The sequence below is a fragment of the Camelus ferus genome, chromosome 19 (genome assembly GCF_009834535.1).
Source record: "Camelus ferus isolate YT-003-E chromosome 19, BCGSAC_Cfer_1.0, whole genome shotgun sequence".
In the NCBI taxonomy this organism is placed as follows: domain Eukaryota; kingdom Metazoa; phylum Chordata; class Mammalia; order Artiodactyla; family Camelidae; genus Camelus; species Camelus ferus.
Window position 1 is genome coordinate 29,569,340 of NC_045714.1, and position 11,807 is coordinate 29,581,146.

The 11,807-nt window shown below is 37.0% G+C and overlaps 1 protein-coding gene across 8 annotated transcripts in view; it reads right to left on the reverse strand.

Annotated features, from left to right (window-relative positions):
- PLCB1 (phospholipase C beta 1) overlaps window positions 1–11,807 on the reverse strand; it is a 648,190-nt gene that overhangs the window by 205,555 nt on the left and 430,828 nt on the right. For all 8 annotated transcript variants that reach the window (XR_004313135.1, XM_032461845.1, XM_032461843.1 and 5 more), the window contains 4 exons: window positions 11,442–11,521; window positions 9,602–9,655; window positions 8,396–8,471; window positions 430–530 (listed from right to left, as the gene is read on the reverse strand). Coding sequence is in view for 7 of the 8 variants with exons in the window: in XM_032461845.1 (XP_032317736.1) it covers window positions 430–530; window positions 8,396–8,471; window positions 9,602–9,655; window positions 11,442–11,521 (311 nt within the window). In the remaining variant the exon portion in view is untranslated. The remainder of the gene's footprint in view (window positions 1–429; window positions 531–8,395; window positions 8,472–9,601; window positions 9,656–11,441; window positions 11,522–11,807) is intronic.

The window sequence follows — 11,807 nt, forward strand, 5'->3', positions numbered from 1 at the left end:
ATTTTCAGTTGGGAGGGTTCTCAGTAATCCAAACTTCTCCTTTCATTAATGAAAAGCGGAGAGGTAAAATGGTTCAGAGGGGTCTTGGTTCAGCCTTCTCTCTGCAACATGAGTCTATCTTCACTAAGTAAGCCCAGGTGCCTCTTTGTTCTAGACACAATCTTCAAACCACACAGAGCCCCCTGAAGATGCTAAAACAACTGCACCCTGCAACAAATCATAGCAGACTTCACTCATTAAAAGCAATGGCTGCACCTCAGGGGGAGGGATGTGTGATTGTCCCCAGCCAATTATACAGAAGCACTGCTGCTATTCATCATGTGCAAAGAGGTTTTTCTATCTCCCTTTACTGTTCGAAATCCTGCCCTAGCCACCCTGAGTGGCCACAGTGCAAGCTGGAACAAGTGGGTTAAAAATGTGTTCTCTTACAATTCGGAAAAGATGTTATCAATTTCAGGTCGAGGACACAGGTTGTTCAGGAAAACTCTGTACACTTCTGGAGTGAAATCTTCTTGAGGTATCGAATCATTCTGGGGAATAAAACAAGACGGTAAATTACCTTCTTCTTCACTATCTTCCTCCCTCCCTATTTTTCTCTCTTTCTTCTTTCCTCCTCCCTCTTTCCTCCCTCTTTTCTTTCTTCTAGAAGGTCACAGTAAACATTCAGAAGACCTCTATGAGGCCAGCTGTAGAGTTCACTTGGACACTGGCGTGGAGGTATCAAAAGCCTTATTTTCTGTTGCTTTTTCATTATATTTTAAGCGTAAGAGGTTTTTTTCCCTCTAAAGGGATGTTAAGGCAATTTCTTAAGTACATTTACTAAAGTAAATTAGACCTAGTGAAAACAGGGACTGTTTAGCAGATTTTTTTTTTTAGGTTGCTTTTTTGTGTGACTTTACTCTTATTTTTAATTGTAATAAAATAGACATAATGTAAATAGACCATTTTTAAGTATACGAATCAGCAGCATGAAGAACATTCAAATCATTCATGTGTTTGTGACTTCAGAATGTTTTTTTTTTAAAGAAGCTGGAGAAAGATATTTTCAAAATGAAAACATAAATTCCAATTTTGTATCTTTTTTTTTTTCAAGCAATGTTCCTTCTGGTTTAAATAATCTGAAAAATTGCAAAACACTTTTCTTAAATAGGGTATCAGTTATGATTGTCACTGACTCCTCTTGGTCCTATTGTTTGGGAAGCAAGTCACTGATACAAAAAGTAACTTCTATGGCTTGTTTTTCTGTTTATTCGGGCTGCTATGGAAACCGGAAGCATGTATTCAAGCCTTTTGTTAACAGGAAGGACATTCTTCATCCCGTTTTTCCCATTTCAGGTATGTGTTTATATGATTATTTTTATTTTCAAGCCCTTAAACCAAAGAGAACACCCTTCCTTTTACCACATTCAAAGGTTTGAAAAATGTACCATTATAGAAATATCTAAAAAATATTGTCTGAAACTGTACACTGTTTGCTAGCAGATAAGAAACCTTAGTTCATCACTTGGCAAACAGCAGGAGTCCCAGATTTGTGGAATGAACAAATAAAATAATATTTTCTTTGCTAAATCAATTTAGAAAGCAAGAAAAAACACCTCTATTTTGCAAAGCAGATTTTTGAGACAACCAAACAGTATCTGTATCATGTATCTACAGCAAGATGCAGCATGTCATTAAACTTTGTTACCTAAACACCGACTTTGAAGTCATGAGCACAAGTGGCCAAATCCAAGAACAATGGGAACTTCCCATGAATTGTTTCATGGTGTTTTGCCACTCATAAAATGGGGACGAGCATCACCTGTAAACAAGTTCTCCAAATTCCATTTAATTCACAAAATGAAAGAAATCCTTTCGGCTGGAGAATGCACATTGTTTTAGTGCTACCCTCACTCTGAGTTAGACACCCATGTCTCTCTTAAGTAGTTTGGAAAATAGCCTGAAATGAGCCTCTCTAGCCTCCTCTTTGGCTGAGAGATACAGGGAAGAGAGATTTAAAAATAAATCTCAAGAAAATACTTCGTGGCTCTGTTGGCCAACTCAAGCATCAGGCACCACTGGAGTTTATGAACCCCAAATGTGTTCTCCCATCCTCCCTATTTAGTTACTATTTAGAGCTCACTCCACTCCCCATCTCCCCCCCACCCTCACCCAGGAGGCACATAAACAGATTTTACCTAAGGATATCAATCATTGTCTTCGTTCTCTTACTGACCTCTTTTTTTCTCCCTTCTTATCTGAGCTTAAAATCTCTTCCTCCTAGACCGAGCTTTATCTTCCATTCTGTGCTACCATCACACCATGCTTGTCTCGTATTTCAATACTTATTTAACTGTATTGTGCTCCTAGCTGCACAGTTCCCTGTATTACTTATTAACCTGCAGATCGACACAAGCTAGGCCTTGTGTGTTGCTTGTTAACTGCTCAATCTCTGTAACATATAGCAAGCCCACAATAAATATTATTCAGTGAGTAAGAGTAATTTTTGAAAAAAATGGAAGCAAGTATGCTTCCCATAGAATATCAGATTCAAGGAAAGTCATCTACATAAGATACTAGACACGTAATTTCATAGGATAATATACTTTACTAAAACTCTAACCATTTTTTTATTTACCAGCTATGAATTAGAACTTCCTACTACAACCAACTGAATGGGAGAAAATATTTACAAATGATATGACCAATAAGGGGTTAATATCCAACATAGATAAACAGCTCATACAACTCAACATCAAAAAAACAAATAACCCAATTTTAAATGGGCAGAGGAACTGAATAGACATTTTTCTAAAAAGGAAATGCACATGGCCAATAGGCACATGAAAAGATGATCAACATTAATCACCAAGGAAATGCAGATCAAAACCATGAGATATCATCTCACACCTGTCAAAACTACTATCATCAAAAAGAACACATGTAACAAATGTTGGCGAGGATGTGGGAAAAAGGCAACCCTTGTACACTGTTAGTGGGAATAAAAATTGGTGCGGCCACTGTGGAAAACAGTATGGAGGTTTCTCAAAAAACTAAAACTAGAACTACCAGCAATTCCACTCCTGGGTATATATCTGAAAAATAAACAAAAACAAAAACACCAATTTGAAAAGATACATGCACCCCAACGTTCACAGAAGCATTATTTAAATTGCCAAGATGTGGAAGCAAACTAAATGTCCATTGACAGATGAATAAATAAAGAAGCTGTGGAATGAATACACACACACACACACACACACACACACACACATATACACACAGAGGAATACTACTCAGCCATAAAGAAGAAAAAATGTTGCCATTTGCAGCAACATGGATGCGCTTGGAGGGCATTAAGCTAAATGAAATAAGTCAGACAGAGAAAGATAAATACTATATGTTATCACTTATATATGGAATCTAAAAAATACAACAAACTTGTGAATATAACAAAAAAGAAGCAGACTCATGGATACAGATAACAAACTAGTGGCTGCCAGTGGCAGGGAGGGGAATATAAAAATTTTATAATAGCTGTATATTGAAAGTAACCTTTATAATTTCTACAAATTCTTATAAAATGAAGTAAAATTTAAAAGTTTTGAAATTGAAAAAAAAAAAGAACTTCCTATTAAAGAGAACAAATTGATGAGACAATCTGAATAAACACAGTGTTATTTTCATTACCAGTTGGATGCTAGCACATAGAAAATGGAAAATATTTCAACACAGCTTTATTTTTCTCTTACCCAATTTGACCAAAGAGGACACCCTTTGGGGGTCAGTGGGTGAAAATGGAAGAAAAAATACTTTTGAGAAATAAGTTAAAACAAGCATCACTGAAAGCTAAAATGAAGGAGTGTGTGGGAGACATATAGGGAAAAGCCATGAGCAATTACTAGGTCCTTACGTTTTAAGTAAGACTAAAATCAAAAAGCTCATTCACATATTTTCTTTTCCTGAATCTCATGATTTGATGAAGTGGATAGAACTGATTCATTTTGTCGTGTTTGAGTAGGAGGAAGCCCAGGGTCAGATACTCTTAACGATCATGTTCCCAATGTTCAAATACTCCTCTGTGAACCCTTCCTAACCAATCCAGGTATGGGTGACACATTCTTCTTTTGTGTGTACAATCCAACTTTATATACTTTCCTTAGAGCATCCATCACACAGTGTTTCCTTTTTTTTTTTTTTTTTTTTTTTGTACTTCTGATGGTCTACTAGACTGTGTTTCTGAGTAAAATGACTATGTCTTATTTAATTCTCCATTCTAATTCCCCAGACTGATGCCCGGAATATAATATACACCAAGTCAGTGTTAGGTGAACACACAGTACGGGACCAGGCCGTAGGTCTTCAGGTCATGGTTCACCACATCTTGCCTCCAATACAAGACAGACTGTCAGTGATTATCTGTCGCCATTGTTACTGACATTTTTTGGAGGGACAACTAAGAAGGCCAATACAGTCTAAATCATGCTCATTTATTCCAGAAACTATAAAGAATTTCCAAACTTTAAAAATGAAGTTGCTTCAATTCTATGCTTGGATACAAAGAATCTCAAAAGGGAAAAGATTTTAAAAAACTGGTGGCATTTGCTTTTCCAGATTCCATAGACTTGGTTATGATGTATTCAATATGGCAAATTAAAAAGAAAAAAGAAAAAATAACTCTCACATATATATGCAAATACTGAGAGGATATAAATACTGAGAGGACACAAATACTGAGAGGACAATAATAATATTTATTGAGCACCTACTGTATGCCAAGCATATGATTCTATGAGCTTTACATGAATGTTTTCATTTAAGCCCATGTCAGCTCCATTAGGTTGGCACAGTTAGTGACCCCTTTTAGAGAGGGAGATGGGAGGTTACAAAACCTGTCTGAGGTCTCAAGTTGAGGGGTGGGGTAGTTTGCTGTGTTTTGGATCGAGGTCATTTGATTCCATAACTCACACTGTAATCCAGAAAACTAAATTTCACATTCGTTTTAGGATATGGTTTGTATTTTCTCCTTTGTACATTTGTAGGCTTTGAAAAATAATTCCATAATAAACAGGTATTTAACATTCAGAAACATGTTATTCAAAAACATATTAATTTAATTCAGTGGACTCAAATGAATAAAGAGTTCACATATTTTATCTTGACAAATCGATGCAGTATTTCCCAGTAAATTCATGGTTTCAACCTATTCTCAATATTTTTGTTTTAAAGCTATAAATCAAAAGTTGAGTTAGCCAGAGAGTACATGAAATAACTACAAGTAAACCACTGATAGGGAACCGAAGACTTAATGTGGTTCTAAAATGGAATTTTGATATTAGTGACCTGAGAATCAGAGCTGAATAAATAACTGTATTTCTGCTTTGCATTCTGGGGATACGGCATAGGAGAAAGGAAGCGTATTACAGTTATCTAGGGGGAAGTTCTTTTGTGAATTTTATTCATAGTATTCTCTAGTAAAATTTATGGTATTCTTTAAATCCAAAATAATCTGTTTTCTTTGGTACTACATGCATCTTGATAACTACTGTAAAGATTACTATTTAAAACAAACACATGGATTTATTCCTGTCTTCTTTGTTACGAGGCTGGTGCTATGCCGAGACTAATACAATTCCTAATGTCACTGAGTTTTTTTTTTTTTTTTTCAAGTTAATAAGCTTGAATCAAAGGGAATTTGGTCCAAGTAAACTGTTTTCTGTTCTCAGAATGTTTGTGGATAAAGTGGTAGCTTTCTGAACATGGAAAGGTCTTCAAAGTTCTCACTGGGAAATACATTTGGATTATTAATAGAAGACAGTAAATGCTATGTCTCTCTTTTTAGACCCAGTGCTGCTTTTTAACAATTAAGGCAACTTTGGCAAGCAACTGAAATCTCTTAAAGAGTATCCCTTTAAAGAATGTGTTATTTCAATGGATCCTGTCGGTCAGGATACAAGTTCAAGTGCATTAATTATCCCTAACAATGTGCACAAAGATAATGTTTAAAAAATCTCAACAGGATATCCACTGTGTTTCTGGTAACATATCTATTTACAGAACACAATTAAATCTAGTTTGAACAACCCCTGGCTATATGAGGCTCCCAGATAAGTGCTATCTACCATTTATGTAGCCTCCTCTTCTGCGGAGTGTTTAAAACACCTCTTGTCAGTATATCCAGAATCTTTTTTTCTCTAATTAGTGGATCTTTTCTAGAGCTACTGTTCTGTAGTTATAAAATTACAACAAGGGTTTAAAACATAGTCAGTTCAAGGAAACATTTATTTCTTAGCTCTGAAACTGTCTTTGGATTTTTAGATCTTTTTACACCATTCCAATTCTGCCAATCCTCCAAGTAAAGTCTACTTTATTATAAATAATGAGCTTTCAAAACTTTATGATAGAGGTTGATTATATTTCTTTAAAAAAAAATCTCCAATTTGTTTTCAGAAAATTGTCATAACATTTAATTTACTAAAAATATTTTTTTTCAATTTAAACATAACTCCTGTAATTTGAATCTCATTTTCCTTTTAAAATGTCTCCTGTTGACATTGGCCTGAAAGTGTGAACCTGTAATAGACATAGCAGACTGTAAAACACTCAATTTATAGTTATTGACTGAATTGTCAGAATCCAATTGTTTAGAAAATTGCAATTTACAGAGAACTGATTTATGGATTTGATTTTGTACTCAGCTTCATTTTTCTATTCCTTCTTTCCCTGAGCTAGATTTACAAGAATAAGTTAACATTTTTTATCATTTTTTATTCACAAGATGTTTTCCAGTAAAGGTAAAATCAGAGGCAACTGTAGAGGAAAACAATTCTTCGCACGTCTTTTTAAATTCATGTCTCACGCTTTCTTTTCAAGCTTAAATGCAGTGGTCCTTTTTTCAGTTACTCAAATCGGTAATTTCTTTCCAGCCTCAGGGTTTTGCACACTTTGTTTTCTTTTTCTGGAATGAAGGTCCCTTATTGTCGATGGCAGGGCTCCATTCCTTCAGTTCATGGCGTCCCCCCCCCCCCCCATTGACAATGTGTCGGTCATGTGTTTGGTTAGCATCCCAGAGACTCTACCGTCCTAGAATTCAGGGATTGCATTTTGTTCACTTCTATATTCTCAGTGCCGGGGGGCATGTAGTAAGAACTCACAAAATATTTGTTGAGTCAACGACAAAACCTTAACGGTTAATGTCTTTCCTACTCCAGAGCATCAAAGCAAAGAGCAATAATGAGCAAGTCAGATCATTGTCTTTGGCTTATTAAAGCTAAAGGTAAAACGTCTGGGGAGCCTTTCCACAGCTCTGCCCGGTGCCTACAGCACCAGCCACTTTCCCCACAGACAGCAAGAAACCAATAGTGGAGAGACACCCTTTTTTATTTTACTTTTCCTTTTCTGGTGCCTACCAAGGTCGTTAATAAATTTCATCTCTTTGAAAAATATTTACAAGAAGCACTGGCTGACACAATTGATGCAACAGCCCTCAACACTCTTCATAACTTAATCGTGAGTTTCAGAATGGCTTCTCAACTTCACTCACGTTTCAAGAGGCTCAGAGGTTCTTCTTTGGGTTTAAGTATTATTCTTGCTTAGTTGTTGCTTAGATACTAGGATGAAAATGATTTGTAGTAGAAAGGAGAGGTCTGCATATAGCACAAGAAAAAAGTTTTATGCAATAGACCCATTTACCCAAGAAACAATGGTACTAGATCGTTTTAGAGTCAGGTATGTAGAAAGGCACTGAAATAAAGGCAAATTACTTTATTCTAGGTAGTTAATGTATATCGAGTGCCTCGAAAGCATCGGGCATAAAAAAATCAAAGCATGTTACATGCTGGTCCTCTCACCTACTTGCAGCTTCCAAACTGTCTTGATCCTGCACCCTTCTCAGCAAAAGCTTTTTGAGCACTATATGTAAATATATTTATTTATAATATGTAAATACATTTATTTATAAGGATGTACTACCATTCTAATTGCTGATTAACTCATAAATCTTAAACTTAGACATTGAAGAAAGGTGGAATAAGATGAAATTAATATTTTAAAATCTTCCTAATCATAATCCATCATCACTAGCTAATATCTCAAGGAACATCAAGAAAGGATTTACTATTAATGAGAAGTTTAAATTCTTGATAACATTAATATTTGGGGGGCCAATATTTTTTATATTAGATAGTTATTTTTTTTAATAAAGAGCAAAGTTCTTTCTAACTGAAAATATTGGGGTTATGGGAGTAAAAGAAAATATAATTACAGTGAACCCCCTCATATACTATAAATATTAACAAATAAGTCCTATGGACGTCTTAATTTAAAAATGTTTGGGTAATATGGAGGCAACTTATGTTTTAGTATGATCATTCAGGACTATTTAGTGGTGCTAGTTTTAGGAAGGCAACATGCTCACCCTTGAAGATGGAAGACTACAAGCCTCTAATGCAGTTTCGACTCGCTTCCGGTCTGCTGAGAACAAGCGGTATATGCTGTGAAGGGAAAACACAAGGCGTGAGCCACGTCTGAAAGGCACGTGATCGCACTTGCAGATGCCGCCAGCAGAAACTTGCCATTGGATCAAACCCCATTATCATTCACCTTTGAAGAATTAAAAGATACTGATTGTTCCAGCATCATTATATTTATTCAGAGAGATCTGTGCGTTTGAAAAATCAAAGTGTCTGATATAAAATCAATATTTTGAGACAATGGTGATGGTCCAATTAAAACACTTTGCACTCAGTAACCTCCTGTATTAAGCACTAAAATAAACATCCTTGACAACTCTGTCCCCTTGATGCAACCCACCACTCTCAAGGTGTATGTTGTTAATATTATCAAGAACAAGCCATTAATTGATGGTATTGCTATCAACTGTTTAACATTTTTATGAGCAGAAGCCCACTTGTGGGTAGTAAGTCAAAAGGTAGAGGTTTGTGGTGGAATACAGTCTAGAGATGTGCTTTCTCTGGTCAGTAATTTGGTTTTAAAAAATATAATTTAAGTATTGGACAATTTAATATAATAATTTGGGTTTATGAATTCTATTGAAACATTAGGAAATCTAGTGTCCAGAGTCCACCAGTCCTACGGGGAATATAGTGGAGTTGAGTTGTCCTTGTCTCCGCTGGATGGGTTTTCACTCTCCAGTTTTTCCTTCCTGCTCCTGGCCTGCCTCATCATGTATGTTCCTTGCCTGGCTTCTGTTGACATCTGAGTTTGCCATCCCTGCTTCAAGGCTAGTTTATCTTGGTAGATGGAGGCACTGAGGCTGCCCAATTTCCATTCCTAAAATAGATCTGAGTCTCAGATGATCCTCTGGGTTGAGCAGCAAGGTTCCTCCTACCCTGACCACCTCCTTCCTGCTTTGGTGTTTCTTGAAGGTGCTGCCACAGGAAAGGGGGAGGCCCGAGGAAATCTCTATGAGAAAACCAGCTGCACTGATGTGCACGAGGGCTGTGTGGGAGGATGGGGTTACCACGCATTTCCATGCTCCCACTTGGACCAGCAGAGAAACAAAACAGAGTCATGGCATGGATTCAAACCTTTGAGATATGAAAAAAAAAAAAAAAAAAAAAAAAGAAGAAGAAGAAGAATGGGAAATGCTCTCGTGGCTTACTTTTTGAGAGGAATGCGTCCTTCCGGAGTGACTTGCAGCTTCAGTTTAGTATAGCTGTTGGAAAAGCAGAAAACAAGTGCTTAATTTTTTCAAAAGCTTTTTATTGAAGAATAAAATGCACAGAAAAGGGCTCCTGCATATGGACAGTTCGCTGAATCTTCACAAATCATCCAAGTTCCTGCAATCAGCACTCAGATTAAAAGAAAGAATATTATCACTTAAGTAGCATCCTGGCAGCCCCTCTCACGCCCCCATCCCAGAGCCTACCTATCCCCCAAGAGGGAACAATTATCCTGACTTTAAACAACTCGGATTATTTCTGCACTTTCCAAAATGGAATCACATTCTTTTTTGCATCTGGCTTCTCTCATTCAATATTACACTTTTGAGATCCATCCATAGTTTTGCTTTCATGGTAGATCTTCCACTCTCTAAGGTGTTGCTGTATAGTATTCCATTGTGTGAGTATACAACTGCATTTATCTTGTCAGTTCCTTCTGGACTTGTGGGTACACAGAAGTTCCAAGCGAGCTTATAATCTCTGTTGACGGGTGTGTGAATTCAGACTACCAACTGGGGCTTGACACAGCAAGCCCGTACCTAGGTGGCAGCTGCACCAGAAATGCTTACAGTGTGTTCACCAAAAGGTGTGTCTTAGAATGTCCATAGCAGCAATTCACAGGGAGACACCTATTGGAAATGGACGTTTGCAATAGATCCGATTAGCCAACTGGATGCTTCACTGTTTCAGGTAAAACATTTATCTCTGTGTCACCTTCCGCCAACGTTGTATGGCACAACAGATGTTCTAGAAATGTCTGTTAGGTGAAAGATGGTAAGATCAAAGGCAGTTTTAAAAAAAAAAAAAGAGGAATAAAGGAAAGGAGAGTGGGGAGACATGGAGAAGGAGTTCTTAAGGTGACAAAGTAAGGAAATGGGACGATCACACGAAAGAGCATTTAAGTGAAGCTCTGTAATCAACTGACTAACAGTAGAAAGGAATTCATTGAAGAGTATGAAAGAAATGTGGGCTGAAGTCTTCGGTCTGGAATGATGGGTATGTCTTACAGAAGAAGAGGGAAGAGAAAGGTTATTAAATCAAACAGAGGACCACCTAGTAATGTTTCCACTTGTGGTTTTGATTTCAAGGTTTCTCAACCTCCTGGATTACCCACAGTTTCCAAAGTGAACACAACCAGCTTTGCTAGCTGCTCATCTGGCAGAAATCATTATTTTCCTTGGTCACACAAATTTCAGAAAGACTGTGTAATTCCAGAGCGATCGGGTCATCCTGTTTTGCTTTCTTTCCTTTTCCTTCCCATTCTGCTCTTTCCTCTACGTCCTCTTTCTCTTTTTCTCACTAACACTTGCTGTGATTGTCTGTCCAAGCAGAAATCAGGACATCAGCCTATTGATTTAAGTACCATCTGTCAGAGATCTTAGACTCCAGAGAGTTGAGTCCCGTATGTTGCTCATTCTCTTCCTCAGATTAATAATTGATACAACACAGGCAGATGTAGGGCTGAAGGCTCTCTGAAATTAATAATTTGGGGTTCTGAGCACAGCTGCCAGGACTTGGAAGTATCTCCTTACTGTGTGTCAAAGGCATTGACATTCAGGGGAGTAACACACATTGTGCAGCTCGGAGGAAAGCGCGATCTTTCTTGGAAGACGTCCAGCTCCAAACAGTGGACGTATCAGTTCTCTAACAAGTCCCAAAGGGAAATTTATGTTTATCAATGTGAGAAGCCAGTGCAGCATAAACAAAGGACTCACAAAGGAGAAAGGAAACTGACTCAGATGAAGCAACACCCTTAGCAATAAAATTAGAGCTACTTACGCTTTTTCCAGAAATGCGTCCCTGGACATGTTCTGGGCCAGCAGGTTTGTTGCCAAACTGAAAACCTCATTTGTCCATTCCTGAAAAAATGTAAATCACACTTTCATTAGCTTAAATACTGCACAGTCTTTAGACTCATATTTTTAGTGAGACTACTAAGAGGACAAATTAGTTCAATTTGTATGCCTGAGGGTTTTTTCCTTTTTTTTTTTTTCTGTAAAAATGACATAATTAAATTCAAACCCCTGAGTGACTTACTCCTTTCCTAAGGAAATGTCTTTACTCATAAACAAAATTTTATCTGCTTTTTAAAATCCCTACAGATAGAGAACTGGTATGTCACCTTTAATAACCAAGTACTTTTTT